The sequence below is a fragment of the Piliocolobus tephrosceles genome, chromosome 6 (genome assembly GCF_002776525.5).
Source record: "Piliocolobus tephrosceles isolate RC106 chromosome 6, ASM277652v3, whole genome shotgun sequence".
NCBI classification, from domain to species: domain Eukaryota; kingdom Metazoa; phylum Chordata; class Mammalia; order Primates; family Cercopithecidae; genus Piliocolobus; species Piliocolobus tephrosceles.
Genome location: NC_045439.1, coordinates 99,524,315 through 99,545,335, shown reverse-complemented (window position 1 = coordinate 99,545,335; position 21,021 = coordinate 99,524,315). Strand labels below are relative to the sequence as shown.

At 44.1% G+C, this 21,021-nt stretch overlaps 1 protein-coding gene and 1 non-coding gene across 5 annotated transcripts in view; both read right to left on the bottom strand.

The window, feature by feature from the left end:
- ABHD2 (abhydrolase domain containing 2) overlaps positions 1-21,021 on the bottom strand; it is a 118,701-nt gene that overhangs the window by 70,227 nt on the left and 27,453 nt on the right. For 3 of the 4 annotated variants that reach the window (XM_023187204.2, XM_023187206.1, XM_023187205.1), the window contains one exon: positions 18,998-19,197. In XM_023187204.2, the coding sequence (XP_023042972.1) occupies positions 18,998-19,191 (194 nt within the window). In that variant the 5' untranslated portion in view covers positions 19,192-19,197. Of the gene's footprint in view, positions 1-497; positions 668-18,997; positions 19,198-21,021 lie in introns of those variants that run through there. The other variant, XM_023187207.2, reaches the window with a different exon arrangement.
- On the bottom strand, positions 14,353-14,414 carry LOC111522942. Its single transcript, XR_002725377.1, has one exon. It is a non-coding gene; the product is annotated as a U7 small nuclear RNA (small nuclear RNA).

Genomic DNA, 21,021 nt, shown 5'->3' with positions numbered 1-21,021 from the left:
AAAAAATTATGTTGGAGCCACACTTCACACTAGGATAAATTCTGGAGGGATCAAACATTTCAAAATAAAAATGCAATCACTCGTATGCTAGAAGAAATTCTAGGTTTTTAAAAATGATCTTGCAGTGAAGAAGACCTTTCTAAGGAAACCAGAAATCCCAGAAGCCACAAAAGAAACAATTGAAAAATTTAATTATGCAAACATTAAAAAAAATTATGCATGGCAAATACCACTATGGGCAAAGTCAAAAGACAAATGACAAACTGAGAACAAATATTTGCAATTCATATCACAAAGGGCCAATTTCCTTAGTACATAAAGAGCTCTCTCAAATGATTAGGAAAAAGACCAATGACCATCAGAAAAACGGTCAGAGGCTACCAACAGGCAGTGAACAGAAAAGGAAATAAAAAGTTCTAAAATATAAAAAGATACCCAGTCTCTTTAATCAAAGAAAGACTAATTAAAACCACAGTGAGAAAACATTTTTCACCTACCAGATTGGCAAATATCAAAAAGTAGAAGAACTCCTTATATTGGCAAGGTTTTGGGGAAATGTGCTCACAGTGCTGGTGTGGAGAGGCTTGAGGGCAACAGCTAACAAAATTTTCCATGCACATCCCCTTTGACCCAGCAGTTCCACTTCTAGGAGTTTATCCTACACTGACAGGTGCGCATCGCACACATCGTGATGAAAATACAGAAGCAGGCTGGGCGCGGTGGCTCAAGCCTGTAATCCCAGCACTTTGGGAGGCCGAGACGGGCGGATCACGAGGTCAGGAGATCCAGACCATCCTGGCTAACACGGTGAAACCCCTTCTCTACTAAAAAATACAAAAAATTAGCCAGGAGAGGTGGCGGGCGCCTGTAGTCCCAGCTACTCGGGAGGCCAAGGAGGAGAATGGCGTGAACCCGGGAGGCGGAGCTTGCAGTGAGCTGAGTTCCGGCCATAGCACTCCAGCCTGGGCAGCAGAGCGAGACTCCATATCAAAAAAAAAAAAAGAAAGAAAGAAAATACAGAAGCATTCAATGCAACATTGTGAAAGCAAAAGATTACAAATAAAGAAAACCTCTATCTAGGAGACTGGTTAAACAAACTACATTTGTTTATGGAATACTAAGCAGTCAAGACATAAATGGAGGAAGCTCTTTCATTACTCCTATGGACAAATCTCTGAGTGATATTTCACAAAGAAAAGATGGAAGGATAAACAAGAGCCTACCGACAGCAAGGGCAACATGAAGGAGGGTACAAGGTCATAGGTTCTATTGGCTGATGAAAGAACTTCTGGGAAATGCAGCCAGGGCTTCTTGAGCAGGGTGAGCCTTGAGCACAAAAGAGGAAGGAAATGATGCAGCTGCCCTGGAGCTTTCCATCAGAGGAACACAGTTACAAAAAGCTGATAGAAGCCACTGTTGACGGCTGTGGGTTAGCCCTGTTGAAATGGCAGCCCTCCCCTATGGCACGTGGGCACAGGAAAACATTTTCTCAGATGGTCAACAACTCCATCCTTGAGAAAAGCCAGCTTAGGCACCAGACCTTCATCTTGTCCACAAAGTGAGACAGCACCACAAAACCATGCAGATAAGCATGTTCTAGAAAATCCTACTAAAGCAAAGTCCATCTCTCTTTATGTATAAAGGATAAATGCAAAGGACAGTGCTGGTGTCACTGCTGATACTTATTATTAGGAACGAACAAGATAACGGCTTTCAAAACTATGAAGGATGAAATGAATATTCAGAGTCCTCTTAATTTCATATCAATTCGAAATAGCTATAAGAAATGAGAAGCTAGGCCGGGCGCGGTAGCTCAAGCCTATAATCCCAGCACTTTGGGAGGCCGAGACGGGCGGTTCACGAGGTCAGGAGATCGAGACCATACTGGCGAACACGGTGAAACACTGTCTCTACTAAAAAAATACAAAAAAAACTAGCCGGGCGAGGTGGTGGGCACCTGTAGTCCCAGCTACTCAGGAGGCTGAGGCAGGAGAATGGCATAAACCCGGGAGGCGGAGCTTGCAGTGAGCCGAGATCACGCCACTGCACTCCAGCCTGGGCGACAGAGCAAGACTCTGTCTCAAAAAAAGAAAAAGAAAAAAAGAAAAATCACCCATATCCTCACAAGCCTTACAAAAATATTCTCATTTTTGTTTCCTTTTTGTCTGTATCTATCTGAAAGCAGAGTATTTACATAGTTACAACAATGGTGCTCAGAGATATATAATTGTCTTCTGCTTTTTTCACTTATTCTCTATTTTTATAGATAATTAGTATGCTAAGTTCTGAATGTCTGCATAAAATTCTATCCTGTTTATTAGCTGTAGTTAAGGGAGGGAGCAAACATTTATTTAGCCCCTTCTATGGGCATGTTACATAATTCAATTTGTCCCTTACAGTGATTCTTATTATTAGGACCCCCTTTACAGACAGAAACTGAGTGTCCAACAGTCTACTGCACAGCAGACCCTGCCTTTGAACTGTGTGTGTGTCTAATCTGACAGCTCTCTTTCTTTCCCCTGCATTATATTGCTGCTGCCTCCATTGTTGGATACTGCTATTCCCAATTTTTACTATAATAAGCAATGCCAGCAAAATATCTTTAAATATTTTGTTTTTACCTTTCTTGACTTTTTTTTCATGTGTTTTCAACTTCTGTTTAAAAAGTCCAACAGGATGCCTCATCTGTCTCCTGACTCCTGCCCCTGAGAGATGACTATTCTTAACTCCTTTAGTCGTCCCTACCACCCCACACTTGTCTCTATTTCTTAATGCCATGATTATCCTGCTTATGCCAGTTCTTCAATTTCAGTTTTCAATAGCACCTATTGAACTTCCTACTCTGGAAGTTGCTAGCTCTCTTACATCTCCCCTAAGACATACATTTTCTCCTCCCCCATTCTTTTCAACACTGTTACAGCAACACTTATGGTTAAATTAATTTTCAGTGTTTATAAAATTATAATTATGGAAATATTAGCCACAAAGAAGTCATATGTTGTATTCTTTTTTGTGAAAATTATTTTCCTTCAAGTTATCACTTTTGTCATTTCCTCATCAGCTTAGTTTTCTATGTGCCAATCACCAATTTGTCTCCAAACCCTAGGGGACCTGTGAGTGTCTTAATAGTCAGAAACCAGTTTTGCTTTTTCCTGGACTCATGGCTGAGGAGTCCCTGTGCCTGTTCCCCTCTGGAAGGGCTTCCCGTCCTGCCCCTTCACCTCTCTGCTGGGTCCTAGATCCCAAGGCCACACCAGATGCTATCAGACAACAGAGAAGAGAACCACAAATGTCAAGGAAGCATTCATCAGAGAGCAGGTGATTATGTTCTCTCAAATAAAGAGGCTGTGTAGAGGTATGAAGGGATTCCAGCTAGAAGGCATTGCAAGTGTAAGACATAGGCAAGAGAGAACATGCAGTATGAGAAAATGTGGAGAGAGCTGATGTGTCTAGAACACAAGGAATGTGGGGAAGGAGTGAGGGCTGATGCTGGACCTTGCCCTACAGACAGTGAGGAGTCACTTGGTTTAAAGCAGGGGCATGACATGATCAATCTGTGCTTTAGGAAGGTAAGTTGGTGGCCTGCAAGATCAATGAGAAAGGGTAGAGAATGGAGGAAAAGCTATTGCATTCTTCCAAGTGAAAGCTGATGACATCCTGCAGTAAGGCAGAGGCATTGAATGGCAAGAAGAGATGGAGAGAAGGACAGAAGGAAGGAGGTCCACGTGACACAGGCTGCTGCCTATGGCCATGATTATTCTCCTGTTCTCTGGACACAGGGGAGTGTGTGCTGCTTCTCAAGTTAGGCATGGGCATGAGCCTTGCTTTAAAACCAGGGGTGTCTAATCTTTCGGCTTCCCTGGGCCACACTGGACAAAGAACTGTCTTGGGGCATACATAAAATCCACTAACACTAATGACAGCTGATGGGCTAAAAGAAAATCACACGAAAAATCCCATAATATTTTAAGTAGGTTTACGAATTTGTGTTGGGCTGCAATCAAAGCTGTCCCGGGCCCCATGCAGTCTGTGGGCTATGGGCAGGGCAAGCTCTCAAGCTTGTCCAACGTGCCTTATTTTGTTGTTACTGTTCTGTTTCTTTTGTTTCAGGTTTTTAGCAGCCTTAAGTCATGGTTTGTAGTTTCTGTCTCCAGTGATAAGCGAAAAAGAGTGATGAAGAAGGGGCTTTACCGGCCCACCCAGAAACAGAAACTAAGCACTCATGGCTGTGTTTTCTCCCTTGGACACCCAAACCAATGAAATGGAAAAGGAAACAACCAAGTGCCATTTCCAGTAGCAGCCTTTAAGAGCCAGTGTGTGAGGTGTGGCATTGCTCTTCCTGGCTCGGTGGTGACCACAGAAGCAGGTGTTGAGATGTCACCTCCATCAGCTGGGGTCCTAGTGGGACGACAATCAGCAGAGCCCTCCTGCCCACTGAAATAAACATGTAGCATGAGTAAGAAATAAACGTTTGTGGTTTTAAGATGTGCAGGTTCAGAGGTAATTCGTTACCAGAATATAAACTAGTTTACTTTGACTAATACAACGTCTAACTTACTATGATTTTGACAATATTGTCATATTTTCCTCTGAGTATCAAATAATATTTCATATTTTAAGGCTTTATTGTTACCAAGTCTTAACATTATATGGTGTTTATCACATGTATTTCCTTATGCAGAATTTATCTAGGCACATCTTTTATCCACTTATCTACTGATGTCCTACTGACACTCAGGTGTGCTTGTGTGACCTTTGTGTACATTATGTCTTTTGCTATTTGTACAACTGATCTAGCTGATAATATTAAAATAAAAATAGCTACAATAATAGCAGCTATATTTACTGAACTCTTATACATGCCAAGTATCCTATAAATCATCTCACATGCTGTTTTTTTTTTTTTTTTTTTTGATCAGCATACTGAACCTATGAAATAAGTGCTATTATACTCATCTTACAAATGAGGAAATAGAAGCTCGGCAAGGTGAAGCCACTGGTCAGCAGGGGGCAGGGCTGGCATCTGAGCCGCGTTGGTCTCACTGCTGACCTGGGCTCTGGATTCCCCTCCAGGTTGCTAATTTCACCCTCTCACTTGGGTCCCTGGATTTACCCTCTCAATCTTAGAGGAAAAAGCTTCAATCAATTTGGCTTTCTCCTCCAGTTTCTATTTTTTTTCCTTCCTTATCTGGCGTTTGTTTCCTGACTAGCTTCTTTGCTTGCTATTGTGTTGACCTGTTTATTCACCTCACTCCTGAAAACACATTCTCAAAAATCCCTGATCCTTTCTGGCCAGGGTAGATGGCCTTTGGTCAGCCCTCATCCTTCCTGAGTTTCTGACACCCTCTTCTATGTTTTCCTCCTCTGGCTGCCATGACACTGGAGGCTCCTGGTTCTCCCCCTACCTTTCTTATTGCCTGTCTCTGGCTCTTCCTCCCACCCTAGCCATGGCCTGCCTCAGCCATCAGTCCTTAGTGTCTCTCTCTGCCCACTCCCATAACTTCCCCTACCTGTAGCTGATCTAGAATCTACGCATCTGGTCTTGAGCTCCCACCTAAGTTCTAATGCCACAGTTGCTCATACCCCTGTGCACATCCTGTGGACAAGCCCCAGACTAAACAACTTTCCCTGAGAAAGCAGCTTCCCCATTTGACTTCCCTATATCTGTCAATAACTATTCTCTCAACAGCTCAGTAACCTCAGCATAATCTGTGATTCAGCCCTTTCCTCTGATGCCCAAGGCCATTCCATTATCCACCAATACCACTGATTCCACCTTAGAAGACCTCTGGAATTCGTCCCATCCTTCCCTTTCCTACCACCTACCACCAGTGCTCACAGGATCAAGCCCAAACTCTTCCTCTCTGGGAATTTGAGACTTCTCATGATCTGATCTCCTCTTCCTCCCCCCACAGACTCCAGGGCTCTCTGCTACAATCAAACAGCTCTCAGCTCACCAGATCGTGGCATAGGGACCTGGCGAGGAGCTGGCCAGGAAGAAACTGTAGAGACCAGATCAGTGGTGGGGCCCAAAGCCCATTACCAAACAAAATCAAAGGGCATAGTGAGCAAAGGGCAGACTGGGTGACAGGGCCAAACATGATGCAAGCAGCACCAAGATCATTTTTGGGAATTACAAAAGAGATAAAGTCTAGCCAAATGAAGATCCAAGAATAGAGTGGCTGTGGTCAGGGCAAAGCAGTGACAACATGAATATGTGTCAATGGCAGCAAGGCCTCTACCACCTTCTTATCCTGCTGAATGGTTGGAAGGTCCACAGGACAAAAGGACAAAGGTGGACGGGTGAAGAGTGTTGGCCTGGGCAGCAAAGCCAGTTTTCTGCCATGAGTGCTTGTTTAAACAATTGATTTTACTGTCATGCTCACACCAACATCTGTGCCTTCTCTCCTGTTGTCCCATCTATCCAATGCCAACTAATCTTTCAGGATTATGGAAGACCTCATCAGTCAAGCCACCACAGGAATATCCCCTCTTTCTCTAAATTCCTTTATCACTTACCTGAATTACTCACTCTGTCAATCACATGTTCCTACCAAAAGACTCTACTAAAGTTAGTGTGTACTGACTCTATGAGAAGCAGCAACCACAGGGAAGACAGAAAATTTTTAAGACAGTCTCTGTCCTTAAGCCTCTCAGAATACAGTTGAGGTGTGACGAGAGATACATATGTGGAAACTTATTGTTTCCATCCCTGTCCTTAGGTAAGAGCCAATGAGACAGAGACAGGTAAAAGTCAGGAGATGCTAGAAGAGCTACGATTTGAGAAGGCCTGAGGATTCTGATAGACAGAGAACGTGGAAATGTGAGAAAAAGTATTGTGTGTGATATAGGAGGGGCTGAGTATGGTGTACAGACGGTGAACAGACTGGAAGAGCAGGTTACTAAATATTACTACTTGACTAATTATATATATATATATATATATATATATATATATATATTCACTGAGAAGAATCTTCCTTTATTCAAATCCCAAGGAAGGAAAAATCCATACTGCTGTGGTTTGGCAGGTTTCAACATTTTAAAAAGCATTTATGGAGTTTCTCGCTTTACATCAGTATGAAATTACTGTTCAAGCTTTTGTGATCTGGCTGAAAACACCAGTTCAGGGTCTTGCCAGTGGGAGGATTTGGTGCTACATACCACAGGACAGTCAGGTTGGTCATGGCAATGGCATTAGTACTCAGTGGAAGGGTGGAAAAACATAACCTGCTGTTTCTCACAAATCTCTCCCTTCCTGGGAGGCCACAGATGGTTCTGGATCAACCACTGACCTCCAGGCGGGGTTCCCAAATGTTTTGGATTACAGACTCTTACAATGGCTGTCTTAGAAGTTAAGCCATGTGGCTTGATGCCATGCACGCATGCTGACCCTGAGCCCTCACTCTATGATTAGAAACTGACAGCAGGTAGAGTTAGGGTGGTTCACAAGCTGCCACAATGGCTGACTCATTTCCATGGCTCACCGTGATACTACACTGCAGGCAGCTACCTCAGGCAGATGGAGGGCCTCTGAGGAGTACCCGGCCCTTGGTACTTAGTACAGGGCACTTCTCAGTCTGACTACTGACAGTCATGGGGTAGCAACAGCAACGGCATCTCATCCAATCATGCGTAAAATCAAGTCTTCAAGGACTACAGCCTTCTGTATTAGTTACAGCTTTCTAGAATTTCATGGAGTGGTAGATTTCCTTATAAACTCAGGAAAACGCTTTCCTTAAGTAAACATTACACCATCTAATAAATTCTGACCCTAAAGCTCAGGCTCTCAAACAGACTCCATTTGCAGAGAAGTATTCTTGATGCTGCTGAAGAAGACTGGGCTTCTAAAGCCAGTCACTTCACTCACTGTTGCTTCAGACAAAGAAAAGTGTAAACAGCCATCAGCTCTTAACTCTCCACATCACTGCCTGACACTGGCACTGACAGTTTAGGAAAAATTTTTATTTACCCTCTAGAATATATTTTCCAAGTCAGTTTCCTGTCTTAATTTTATTTTCCCAATAAAGTATATACTATTTTGTAGTACAAAGTGTGTTATCATAGTGAAGGAGGGCATGCTGAGAAGCAGGCAGATAAAAAGAACAGTCGAGATCAAAATGGGCAACCTCTGAATTCACAGGGTCAGTAAAACATGAGAGGCTGATAAAAGTTGGCTATCCTTAGAAATTTGAGACTTTCTAAAAAACAAGGTCCATTTCCTACCCCTGGATAGTAGAGCAATTTTCAGTCAACCACACATCAAGAAGGAGTATGAAAGTAGATCTGATTCCATGCAAGTCCTGTAAAGCAAATGAGGTTTAAGCTAAAAGTTAAGGATGAATGGTGGACCAAGGTGAATGCTGAAGTCAAGTCTGGGAAGGGCTGACACAGGGGTGACTCAAAACAGGACCTTATACGTGGAGCCAAGGCCCACTTACCATCACATGTGCTGGATTTGATACCACGTGATGGAATCAGTTGTAGCATATATTTCCTTTGCTTTTTTGGAGACATAGTAGAGCCCTGAAGAATAAACTCAGGTATGATGAATAGGGCAGTATAAGGGTCATACATTTTTGGAAACTGGAATTGGTTGTTTTAAAGAATGCTTGGCACATGAGAGATGCGCCTTTTTCCATCTGAACTAAATCAAGGGAGTCTTGACTGTTTTGGATTCTGAACCTTTTTTTAGATCTTTCAGGCTTCAGCAATTCCTATAAGAAGGAATAAAGTCTCTAAGAAGAAGCTACAATCTGTATCTAGGTTAGAGAATGTAGATGAATTCTGCAGCAGCCTCAGACTTGGTTATCTTGATTCAATATAGGAGACCTCCAAGATGGCGGTACTTTTCTTCCCAATGTGGCTGGCCCCTTGCATAAATGACCTGCTAGAGCAGAGACAGGGCAGGCAGGCAACATCCAAGATAGTGAGTAGTCGAGATGGGGAAGAGCTCATCCCTGTTTGACCTGGAATTCCCTGGTATTAGCACTGACAGTCCCATGCAAACAAAATGTGTGGTCAGCCAGGTAGTAAAAGAGCGTCCCAGGGTCAGCAGTTTAACTTTCTTACTTTGACCGTTTGGGTTTGGGCTATTTTGCCAGAAACATGAGCAATTTTAAGATGAAATGGCCTAAAAGTTTGACTTATTGAGGCTAGCCCTTAATACTTAGCCTCAATCAAGATGATTTTGAGTCTTCCATTTTTCAGTAATTTTCTAACAATGTAAGTTTGCAAGTGAATATGCTCTGAAGGTCTGGTGGCTATAAAATAAGCACATCAGAACACTACAGTTCTGCCAATCACTTGTTAATAGTTTACCAGAAATATCCAAAGAAATATTTGCACAACTCTTTTTTTTTTTCTGTCGCCAGGCTGGAGTGCAGTGGCGCGATCTAGGCTCACTGCAACCTCTGCTTGCCAGGTTCAAGTGATTCTCCTGCCTCAGCCTCCTGAGTAGCTGGGACCACAGGGGTGAGGTGTGCCACCGTGCCACCATGCCCAGCTAATTTTTTTTTTTTTTTTGAGACAAAGTCTCACTCTTGTCCCCCAGGCTGGAGTGCAATGGTGTGATCTTGGTTCACTGCAACCTCCACCTCGCGGGATCAAGCGTCTCCTGTCTCAGCCTCCTGAGTAGCTGGGATTACAGGTGCCTGCCACCATGTCCAGCTAATTTTTGTATTTCTAGTAGAGACAGAGTTTCACCATGTTGGCCAGGCTGGTCTCGAACTCCTGACCTCAGGTGATCCGCCTGCCTTGGCCTCCCAAAGTGCTAGGATTACAGGTGTGAGACACCGCGCCCGGCCCTAATTTTTGTATTTTTAGTAGAAACGGGGTTTCACCATGTTGGCCAGGATGGTCTCAATCTCTTTTTTTTTTTTTTTTGATATCAAATTTTTGTTTTTATTTGCATTTTCCTATCACTGAGGGTGAGAATCTTTTTATATATTTCATGACCATACTTGATTTCTGGTTTGTCAATTGACTCTTCACAGACTTTACCCATTTTCCTGGAGTTTACTTTTTTTTTTAAATTTTTTAATTTTTTTATTATACTTTAAGTTCTAGGGTACATGTGCATAACGTGCAGGTTTGTTACATATGTATACTTGTGCCATGTTGGTGTGCTGCACCCATCAACTCGTCAGCACCCATCAGGTCTCAATCTCTTGACCTCATAATCTACCCACCCTAGCCTCCCAAAGTGCTGGGATTACAGGTGTGAGCCACCACGCCCAGCCCGCATAACTCTTAAAACAGATAAAATCAGGTCAATGGAATTAAGGTTCTTGGCAATTAGGAATTTATCCTGTGAAAAGGACAAAGCTTTAGTGTTCAGCCAAGAAGGAAGGGATCTAAATCTGATGTGGAATGTCTGTGAGCAAGAGGGAATTAAGAGAAATTTAACTCGAAGATAATGAAATTCTTTTCAGCTTTAACTTGCTATAAATAAATAAGCTGTGCTGGCTCCAGAATTTTTTACCTAGGAGGGGCCTAGGGTGGCAATCTGACTGGGAGGGAGTGTGTGAAGTTGCATTTGCCTGATGCTTTAAGATTGAGAAAACACCAACCGTCCATCTCAAAGCTCCTAACCCCAGCTTCTGCATTGGTACTGCCTCTGCAAAGAAACAGCTTTATAACAAGGAGGCAGAGAAGAAAATGGAAGGAGTGGCCGTTTCATATATGGAGTCCCGTGCTCTTTAGATCCAGAAAATAACTCCATATGTTGCAGTATCAGAGAAATTTGAATTAGTGCTTTTCTGTAGTGTACTTCTAATTATTTAATACTTCCTTGGTACACTAGGACAAAAATAGCATATTTTGCACATCTATGACAAATATAGTGCTTGTACATACAGAACTGAGCTCTTATTTGGGGCAGACAAAAGAAAAATTGATATTTACTGTTAAGAAGTAAGTATGTACAACAACAATAGAGAGGGAGTTGGCACTGTTCGAGAGAAAAATCAAAAGTAGATTTGCTCTGCTTTATTAGAAATAATTAGGGGCTGGGTGTGGTGGCTCACACCTGTAATCCCAGCACTTGGGAGGCTGAGGCTGAAGGATCGCTAGCCCAGGGGTTTGAGACCAGCCTGTGCAACATGGTAAGACCTTGTCTCTACAAATATATTTTTAAAAATTAGCCAAGCATGGTGGTGTGGACCTTTGTTTCCAGACACTTGGGAGGCTGAGATGGGAGGATCTCTTGAGCCCAGCAGGTTGAGGCTGCAATAAGCCATGACTGTGCAACTGTATTCCAGCCTGGGTAACAGAGTGAGACACTGTCTCAAAAAAAAAAAAGAAAGTAAGAAAAAAAGAAATAATTAGGAAGCACATTTGTGAGGAAACTGATTTTTAAAAAGTGCCTCTAGAAAATTTCCATAATTAAAAAGCTTGAAAAAATGATCTTTTAAAAATGCCCCCCCACAATGAGTCTCAGAGAAGTAGATCCTCAAATGTTCATTAACCAAAACTGATGGATGACTAATCGGCAGGAAACTAAAGGTTTGGACACATTATGATGAGAACGGCATTCCAATTGGATTCTCATTTGTACTCTTGTACTCCGGTGAGTGAAGAGAAAAAGGGAAAACCACAGACCGTAATGAATCCACTACGGTCTATGAAAGGGCCACAGGGTTCCCCCCATTCTCTTATGACTACCTGAAGCAGCTTCCAGGAGGACACGTCCGGAGAGGGCACCATGGCATAGGAGAGCCAACTGCTATTTTTGGCTTGGTGTTAATGGGTATGCCCCTCACTCCTGAGTTTCAGGTGTCTCTCAAATCCACAGAGAACAATAATGTCCAGTTCTTACTAATACAGGTGGCAGCTGGTTGCAGAAGAAAGCGATTACATTTTCATCTCTAGGGAAGAAAGTACCCACACACATGTGGCTGTGGTCTTCATCATACTGCCTCTCTTCTCTGGACTCTGCAGGGGCTTCTAGATGTCTCTTGGATCCAGTGAAGAAAACTCAACTCTTTGTTTTTAGGCCTGTCTATTAGCTAAGCTCTCCATCACACTCCTCCTAAATGCCTTCAGCTTTAGCTGTAAGACAGCCCATACTGGCAAGCTTGCTAATGAGTGAAAACGCAGCAGCCCGGTTTCCCACAGGGGAGTATGTACATTTTAATAGCAGGCTTCCAGAGACAGGGCACCTGCTGCCTGTCTACTTTCCAACCAGGACCTGGTGATGAAAACTTCAGCCAGGCCCAGATGGAAGGGTGGGGGCTGTGAACTGCCATTATGCATATGCCTGGGGTTGTCCTGCCTTAATTTAAGACCATAAACAATCCATCTTCTTCCAGAAACAGGGTAGAGCCTTCCCAGATTAACAAAGCTCTGTCAGAGCTGAAGGCACACCTGATTCCCTGGAGCCCCACTGAACAAGCCGGAAACAGTGCAGTTTGTTTCTCCTGGGCAGGCATACACGGCATCTGCCAAAATGAGAACATCGTTCACTTATACCTGTTTATGGAAAACGAGATACAGGATGGCATTGTACCTGAGATTTGGAACCACCAGGAATCCTGTTCTGTCTCCCTAAGTATGTGGCTCTTGATTTGGGGTATACATTCCAGTGAAAAAGAAAAGAGACACAAATTCTCATAAAACAAGATGGAACATTTTAAATGGACACAGAAGTTATATGTTGGGGAAACATGGTAGGAAGATGGAAGAAGGGCTCATTCTGGCTAAAGAGGAGTAGGGGGGTAAGTTAGAGAATAGTAGCTCAGAATGTGTGCTATTTAAGGCAGGGCACAGAGGCTCACACCTGAAATCCCAGCGCTTTGGGAGGCCAAGATGGAAGGATGGCTTAAGGCCAGAAGTTTGAGACCAGACTGGGCAACATAATGAGACTCTGTCTCTATAACAATTTTTTAAAAATTAGCTGGGTATGGTAGTGCACACCTGTAGTCCCAGCTACTTGGGAGACTGAGGCAGGAAGACAGCTTGAGCTCGGGAGTTTGAGGTGACAGTGAGTTATGATTGTACTACTGCACTCCAGCCTGGGCAACAGAGTGAGACTCCGTCTCTTAAAAGCAGAATTGATGCTATTTAAGTTTTCTTATAGGATAAGAGGCATTTTGTGCTGAGAAAAAAGAGGGGATTTGGGATAGTGGGGAGACAACAGCCCAAAGGTCAGGTACTTCACAGGCAATGAGCGAATGCTGTGAGTAATGAGGCTGGACAGGTAGGTTCATGCCTCGGCTGCTGGCCTGCTTGAGGAAGCCAACTCGAGTAGTAGTATGACAGACGGGTGGGTCAGAGGCAGGGAGGTCATAGCACACTTTTGGACACACCCAAGGGACTGGTAATTACACAGCTGAATACATACACAAAAGCCCCTGAGCTATATACTTAAGATTTGTATATTTTACTGTATGTAAATGATAGCTTAAAAAAGTACTTAAAAAAAAAAAGCCAAAGGGAGACAGTGTCAGCCTGTCCAGGAGTACGGGGGCTGGGAATAGTCAGAAGAAGACAAACACGCAAGAAAACCAGTCTCTTTACCCTGCAGTCAGGGACGCTCTCCCAGGGTCCTGCCCCTAAAAAGACCACTCTGATGCTTGCTAACAAAAACCAGAATCAGAAGATGTCTGTGCTGAAGGGCACCATGGGAGACATACCTATTTCTTTTTTTTTTTTTTTTTTGAGATGGAGTCTGGCTCTGTCGCCCAGGCAGGAGTGCAGTGGCCGGATCTCGGCTCACTGCAAGCTCCACCTCCCGGGTTCCCGCCATTCTCCTGCCTCAGCCTCCCAAGTAGCTGGGACTACAGGCACCCGCCACCACGCCCGGCTAGTTTTTTGTATTTTTTAGTACAGACGGGGTTTCACCGTGTTCGCCAGGATGGTCTCAATCTCCTGACCTCGTGGTCCGCCCATCTCGGCCTCCCAAAGTGCTGGGATTACAGGCTTGAGCCACTGCGCCCGGCCAAGACATACCTATTTCATTTTACATAGAAGGAAACCAAGGACCAGAGGGGCTATCATTTTGTCCGGGATTCTGTGGCCAGGTTAGAGGTAGAAGACCTAGGTTTGCATCCCAGTTCAAATTTCAATTCAAAGGTCTTTCTCTACCCAACTGTTGCCAGCAGCCATCAGGAAATTTGAATGAATGACAGAATTCTGAAGCTATAAAAAATCAAATGTGAGTAGATAGGTAGCAGTATGGGTGAATGTTCATGGCAACGTTCATCATGGTTTGGTGAAAGCAGGTTACCAAACAATATCTATCACCGTGATTTTGTGGGGGCAAGTATAAGCAGAAGGAAAACCACAGGGATGATCGCCCACATATTAATAGCGCATTATCTCTGGGGAGAATTATAATTTTTTTTTCACGTGGGAGGTTTTCTGGTAAAAACTGAAAAACCTGTTAGACAAATTCCAAAAGAGCTATAAAGCCAGGCACGGTGGCTCATGCCTGTAATCCCAGCACTTTGGAAGGCCGAGGCAGGTGGATCACGAGGTCAGGAGTTCGAGACCAACCTGACCAACAGGGTGAAACCCTGTCTCTACTAAAAATACAAAAATTAGTTGGGTATGGTGGCACATGCCTGTAATCCCAGCTACTCAGGAGGCTGAGGCAGGAGAATCGTTTGAACCCGGGAAGCAGAGGTTGCAGTGAGCCAAGAATGCGCCACTGTACTCCAGCCTGGCCGACAGAGTAAGATTCTGTCTCATAAAAGAAAAAAAAAAGAGCTATAACATTTATCGGTAATTTTTGTGTGCTCTACCTTTTCTATTTAAAAAAATGAATATGCATTAAGGTTTTTATTCAGAAAAAAAGATTTGTGTGACTATCTAGATTTTTGTCATAATTCTGAACTGGGCGTCTGCTTGTTTCACTAAAAGTAAACACTTCGTGAGAACAAAAAATGAATCACTAGGTAAATACTGATCTGTTTCTAAGTGAACAAGAGACATAACATCCCACTGAAGCAAAGTTTTCCTCCAGACATTAAAAGATTCATTTATAATGTATCTTTGGGTACTTCATCTTAAAACAGATTTTCGAATTGACTTTAATGCTGAGAGGGGAAAACAGTAATCCCTGCTCCTTAAGCATGCTTTCAATATTCACCTTTCATCAACATTTTTTCTATACCAGAACAGTAAGAGGACATATCCCGATTCTGCACATGTCATCATAACCAGCTACCCGCGGTCAGAATTACTGAATAATATTAACAGCTTGTTGTAAATCAGTTAACAGAATTTTCCAGCCTAGGCGAATGCTTTGTGAAGGCTGCAGACAGCCTTCCTTGTAGGAAAAAAATCTTCAAAGTCCCAGGAGAAGCACTTTCCCTCATAACAGACGTGTTTCCTGCCCTTAGCTTCCAACACATGGGAGTTTGTTACAGACATGTGACACAGAAAAAGACCTTGGGGGACAGTAACTTCCAATGGTGTGACAGAAACAGAAAGAAGGTCAGATGGGAAACAAAGGTCACCCAGGGACTGTCATCGGGGGCTGGCCTCTGCCTCAATTCTCTCACCTGTACCCAAGAAAAGTCCCTATTCACTTCCCCACAGATAAGAAGGCAGCCAACCTGGTGTCACACTCCAGTTTGGGCTCAGCTTCCCTCTCTGCTACTCTCAGTTTCCTCATCCCTAAAATGAAAGGAAAAATGAATCCAACCTCAAGGTTGGTTAAGACTGAATGGCATAATGTCTATGAAAGGTACTCAATAAATTTCAAATGCAGTAGCAACGTGGACAAAAGAGAGTAGTAATGTGAAAACATTTTGGTGATATGAGACATGAACACAGGATACAGTGATTCCTACAATTAAAATCTAAAACAGAAATAAGGGGTGAGTTGAAGGATAGAGGGGCAATAAAGTAAATTTTGCCCTTTAGTCATTTGTCATGCTCAAGTCAGACTGCTCGGGTGTTTAGAATTTAGCTGCTTAAGCAATGCTCCAACATGCTCTAAGAGGGCTGGTCCTATCATCAAAGGCAGAGGCTTTGGAAGTAAATTGGTTCTGGAGAATTTGTCCCTTCACATACACCTTCAAACCATAGCTAACTCCTAAACGATCATCAGGTCTGCCTTTAACCTAGGCTGTCCTCCACCCCTCCCTAGTTCAGGCTTCACCAGGAGAGAGGGTGGCAATCAGCCAATGACCAGGGAGCTCCATGCTGATGCCCCTGGCTCAGGCTGATGCTAATTTTCTAAACACAGCCACAAGGTCCAAGGAGATGGGGCTGGGGATGCACTTCCACCTCCTAAGGAGGTGGGTGGGAGCCATTTCAGTAGAGGTCACACCTTAGACTCATCAAGAAAATGTGCCAGGGAGGGAAAAAAGCAAAGAGAAACTGTTGGGCTTAATGTCTCTAGATTATTTTTAAAAGAAAAAAAAGAAAAGGAGGTAAAAACTGCCACAATCAGCTTTCTTTTACACTTTGAACAATTAGTGTGGAATCAAACCTTACATGATGCTTTTCTGGAGCCTGGGCAATAGCAGCTTTTGCATGGCTTCCTCCCTCTAATTACTCAGGAACCAATGCTGGGTGGAAATTTGCACTCATCTGCACAGAAACTTGCAGGGTTTTAAATACTTTGGTTTTCTTTTTTTTTTTTTTTTGAGACGGAGTCTTGCTCTGCCGCCCAGGCTGGAGTGCAGTGGCCGGATCTCAGCTCACTGCAAGCTCCGCCTCCCGGGTTCACGCCATTCTCCTGTCTCAGCCTCCCGAGTAGCTGGGACTACAGGCGCCCGCCTCGTCGCCCGGCTGGTTTTTTGTATTTTCTATTAGAGACGGGGTTTCACCGTGTTAGCCAGGATGGTCTCGATCTCCTGACCTCGTGATCCGCCCGTCTCGGCCTCCCAAAGTGCTGGGATTACAGGCTTGAGCCACCGCGCCCGGCCAATACTTTGGTTTTCAAGAGCTCTCTAAAAATGAGATGACCAAAGAACTGGGCCTAGCAGTCCTACCCAAACTGACAGCTGAAAGTGAGTGCAAATTTCAGTAGTCAGTCGAAATTATTGATCTAAATTAAGTATTAAAAAAAATTCAGGCCGAGCGCCCTGGCTCATGCTTGTAATCCCAGCACTTTTGAGGCAGGCGGATCACCTGAGGTCAGGAGTTCAAGACCAGCCTCATCAACAAGGTGAAACCCCATCTCTACTAAAAAATACAAATATTAGCTGGGCATGGTGGCACATGCCTGTAGTCCCAGCTACTGGGGAGGCTAAGGTAGGAGAATCGCTTGAACCTGGGAGGTGGAGGTTACAGTGAGCTGAGATCATGCCACTGCACTCCAGCCCGGGGGACAGAGTGAGATTCTGTCTCAAAAACAAAACAAAAAAAAAAAAAAGAAGAAAGAAAGAAAGAAACATTCAAAATACAACTATGAAAAATACTGGATGATTTTCAAAACATATACCATGCATACCCTTTACAGAGCTGATTTTTAACTGCAAACACTGCATATAAGAACACCATGTCCTTGCTCTTGTGCCTGGCTGTGAAGCCTACTGTAATGAAAAGTCCCCCAGCAGGGGCAGTTCCAAATTCAATATGATGACATTTATAGTGTCCACCACTATTAGGCAACATATCTCTTGACTTGGGGTCATGGCATCACTGTCACAACTATGAGAAAACTGCATAAGAATACCACACGTCAACACCCAAAACACCCAAAGCCCATAATGGCAGCTGTTCACCCTTGGCCAACAGCATGTGAAAATTAACTAGACAACTACACAAAGCAGGGGCCCAAACTCTCAGATGTTGGTTGCCCATTTGTCTGCTCTTAGAAGAGAATCATTCACCCAGTGTCCCCAACAGCCAAGAGAGGGGATGAGAGGTGGTATCAGGATGCAGGGAAGAGCTTCTACCACCATCGGGTGTTAGCAACTGCATTAGTCATGTGCTGAAGGGACACACTTGAGGAAGACATCTCCCTGAGCAGCTGCAGTCTGAGAAGGCACAGGCAGAATGGAGTAAGCTTGAAGGAGCACAAAGCGAGTGAAGCAGCATGACAAGAAAGGAGAGGAATTCAGACCGACTGTGCACGAGGCTTGGCCTGAGCCCCAGAGGAAGACACAGTCATTCAGAAGACATCCACAGGGAAAAGGTGAACACTGCATCTCTTGAAAACAGTATGTGTGACACAGAGTGCAGATTCCCTTCATTTTACACCTATGGTTTCTTCTATCAGAAGCAGAGCCCTCCCCTGCTGTCTCCAAAATACACATCTGGGGGCAGGTGCAGTGGCTCATGCCTGTAATCCCAGCACTTTGGGTGGCTGAGGCGGGCAGATCACTTGAGGTCAGGAGTTCGAGACCATCCTGGCCAACATGGCGAAACTCCGTCTCTACTAAAGAGCACACCTGTAATTCCAGCTACTCCAGAGGCTGAGACACCAGAATCGCTTAAACCCGGGAGGTGGTGGTTGCAGTGAGTCAAGATCATACCACTGTACTCCAGCCTGGGTGACTGACCGGGACTCTATCTAAAAAAAAATACAGATCTGGGCTTCTATATGGAAACCTGGTTCGCTCAGACAAAGCACTCTCTTTAAGTGCATTCTCTTAGCTAATGCTTGGTACATTTTTCAACAAGGCAGATGAAGGGTACTCAACTATTGGATCTGTGCTTTTTTGCTTATTAATTATTTTGGGTGAGGATAGTTCCTCCATCCTAGAACTGGCAACAAAGCATTTGTTAAAGGACTAGAATACTGTCCAACTTTTCCATATCTGCCTAAAAATGACTACTATTTTCTGCAAAGTCCCTGTCATGGATAATGACATCACACTGTGGAGGAAGGAATGTTTCAGGCAACAGATATCTGATTCTCTCCTACCCTCCAGGATTCAAACACTAGACTGCAATCAGACTGTGGCTATTTTAACACCAGTGACGCCATATCCCATTGATGCCTTAAGGACACGACGGGATAAGATTCTTCTTTGAACATCACACAAAGCCAAATACATCAGCAGCTGAGCATACAGAGGGCATGAGGTCTACTCACTCTTTGGTCAGAAGAGGACAGGACTTGAGCAGAAAGCGTGAGAGGCCCGAATCCTGGAAGTAGAGGTCAGGTGGTGCTGTGGGGCTCTTTAGGTTCAAACACCGGACGATCACATACAGCACAGCAGCCACTGCAGCCAGCTTCACTCCATCAAACACGGCTGGGAGCTCGGGGGTCTCCAGCATGGCATTCATCTTGATCTGGGGAGCAGAGGCATAGGTCTAGGTTTACAAGCACAGTGAGAACAGGTGATGCCCACCACCCTACAGATGCATGGTGGGCTAAGAGACACTGCCAGTGATGGTGTGCCACAGTTCAGATGTTTCCACAGGCTCCTGCCAGACAGACACTGCCAGCACCTTGCAGCTACTGATCAACTGGCCATAATCCAAATCACAAACAGTGTGAGCATGGATAAACTAGGTACTGTGTTTTCTTTATTTTATAATCTCACAAGCATTTCTAAGATGAGCAAATCAAAAAATCGAAAAATGCTAAGAACAGTGTCCTTTATCGGAGGGGTAAAAATAAGATCAGTCAAAGAGGCGGCAACAGGACCAGGAGTAGAACTTTGATTTTTGTTAACAGGTCATCCTTTTGTTTTTTTTTTTTTCCTCTCTGTAGACTTAACCTGAACCTGGTGCCCCAGGTGTATGTTAAGTGTTGTGTTTACAGCCTTGAACAGAAACCCGGAAAGGACTGCTGGTGCCACCAGGTGTGGTTGTACTGCCTGCTGGCCTCACCCCTTTATTTGCAGAGCAGGCTGAGATAAAGCAACCTCAGTCTGACTCAGCCATCTGCTCCCCAGAGGCTCCCCAGTGCTGGAGTCTGAGTCAGACTCAGCCCAGGTCACAGCAATCCTGGCTCCTAAGGGTTTCAGGTGTGAGAGCTTGGCTAGTTCCCCCCCCAACCACCCCCCCACCACCACCCCACCACCCCCACCCCCCCGCCGCTGTGGAGGCTATCTGACTGTAGCCATTAGTCCAAAATTAGGTTAAAAGTAAACCAAATTGACCACTAGGTGAAAATCTAAAACTGGAGTACAGACAATATATATGCTTATCTGTCTTTTCCCAAGCTTTCCCAATATTTCATCTTTTGAAGTAACTTCACCTTATATATAACACACGCCCCTCCAAACATATAAAACCAAACATCAACAATGACAAAAGCAACAGCAACAAAAATCCAGTATTTTCCTTGCTGCTTGGCAGAAAAACAGAACATCAGCTGTTACCTTAAAAATCAGGGAAACCACAAGCTAACAAAAAAGAGAAAATGGTAACTCTCACAGCCAAGGTAGCTATGGCAACAGCTTCCCCTGGAATGGTTTCAAGTAGCCTCTGCTAACAACAGTCATCATGAGAGCTCTGGTAGCCAGTGCCGGAGACAGGATAGGCAGAACAAAACAATCTCCACCAACTGTGTTTGGGGTATAACCAACCGAACTTTCCTAAGACCTACAGCAAGTCCAGAAAGGACTCAGAAACCTTTTCTAAACTTGAGGTCACTTTGGCAGACAATCTCTGGCAGGGATTCCCAATTCAATAATGAAAGGAAATAAAAGATCACAGCTCCGTAACTAGTCTTCCACCATCAGGGCAAGACAAGGATTTTTTAAAACTTACCTGACACAATTTCAAATCAAGGCTAGACCATGAATATAAACTCAGCTACACTGAACTTCTGTGAGGAGACAGTTTTCTTAAAACTTAACTTCTGCGCTGGGCACCATGGCTCACGCCTGTAATCGTAGCACTTTGGGAGGCCAAGGTGGGTGGATCACTTGAGGTCAGGAGCTCCAGACCAGCCTGGCCAACAAGGTGAAATCCTGTCTCTACCAAAAATACAAAAATTAGCCAGGTGTGGTGGCACATGCCTGTAATCCTAGCTACTTGGGAGTCTGAGGCAAGAGGATCACTTGAATCTGGAAAGCATAGGTTGCAGTGAGCCAAGATCATGCCACTGCACTACAGCCTGGGGACAAGGGTGAAACTCCACCTCAAAAAAAAAAAAAAACAACA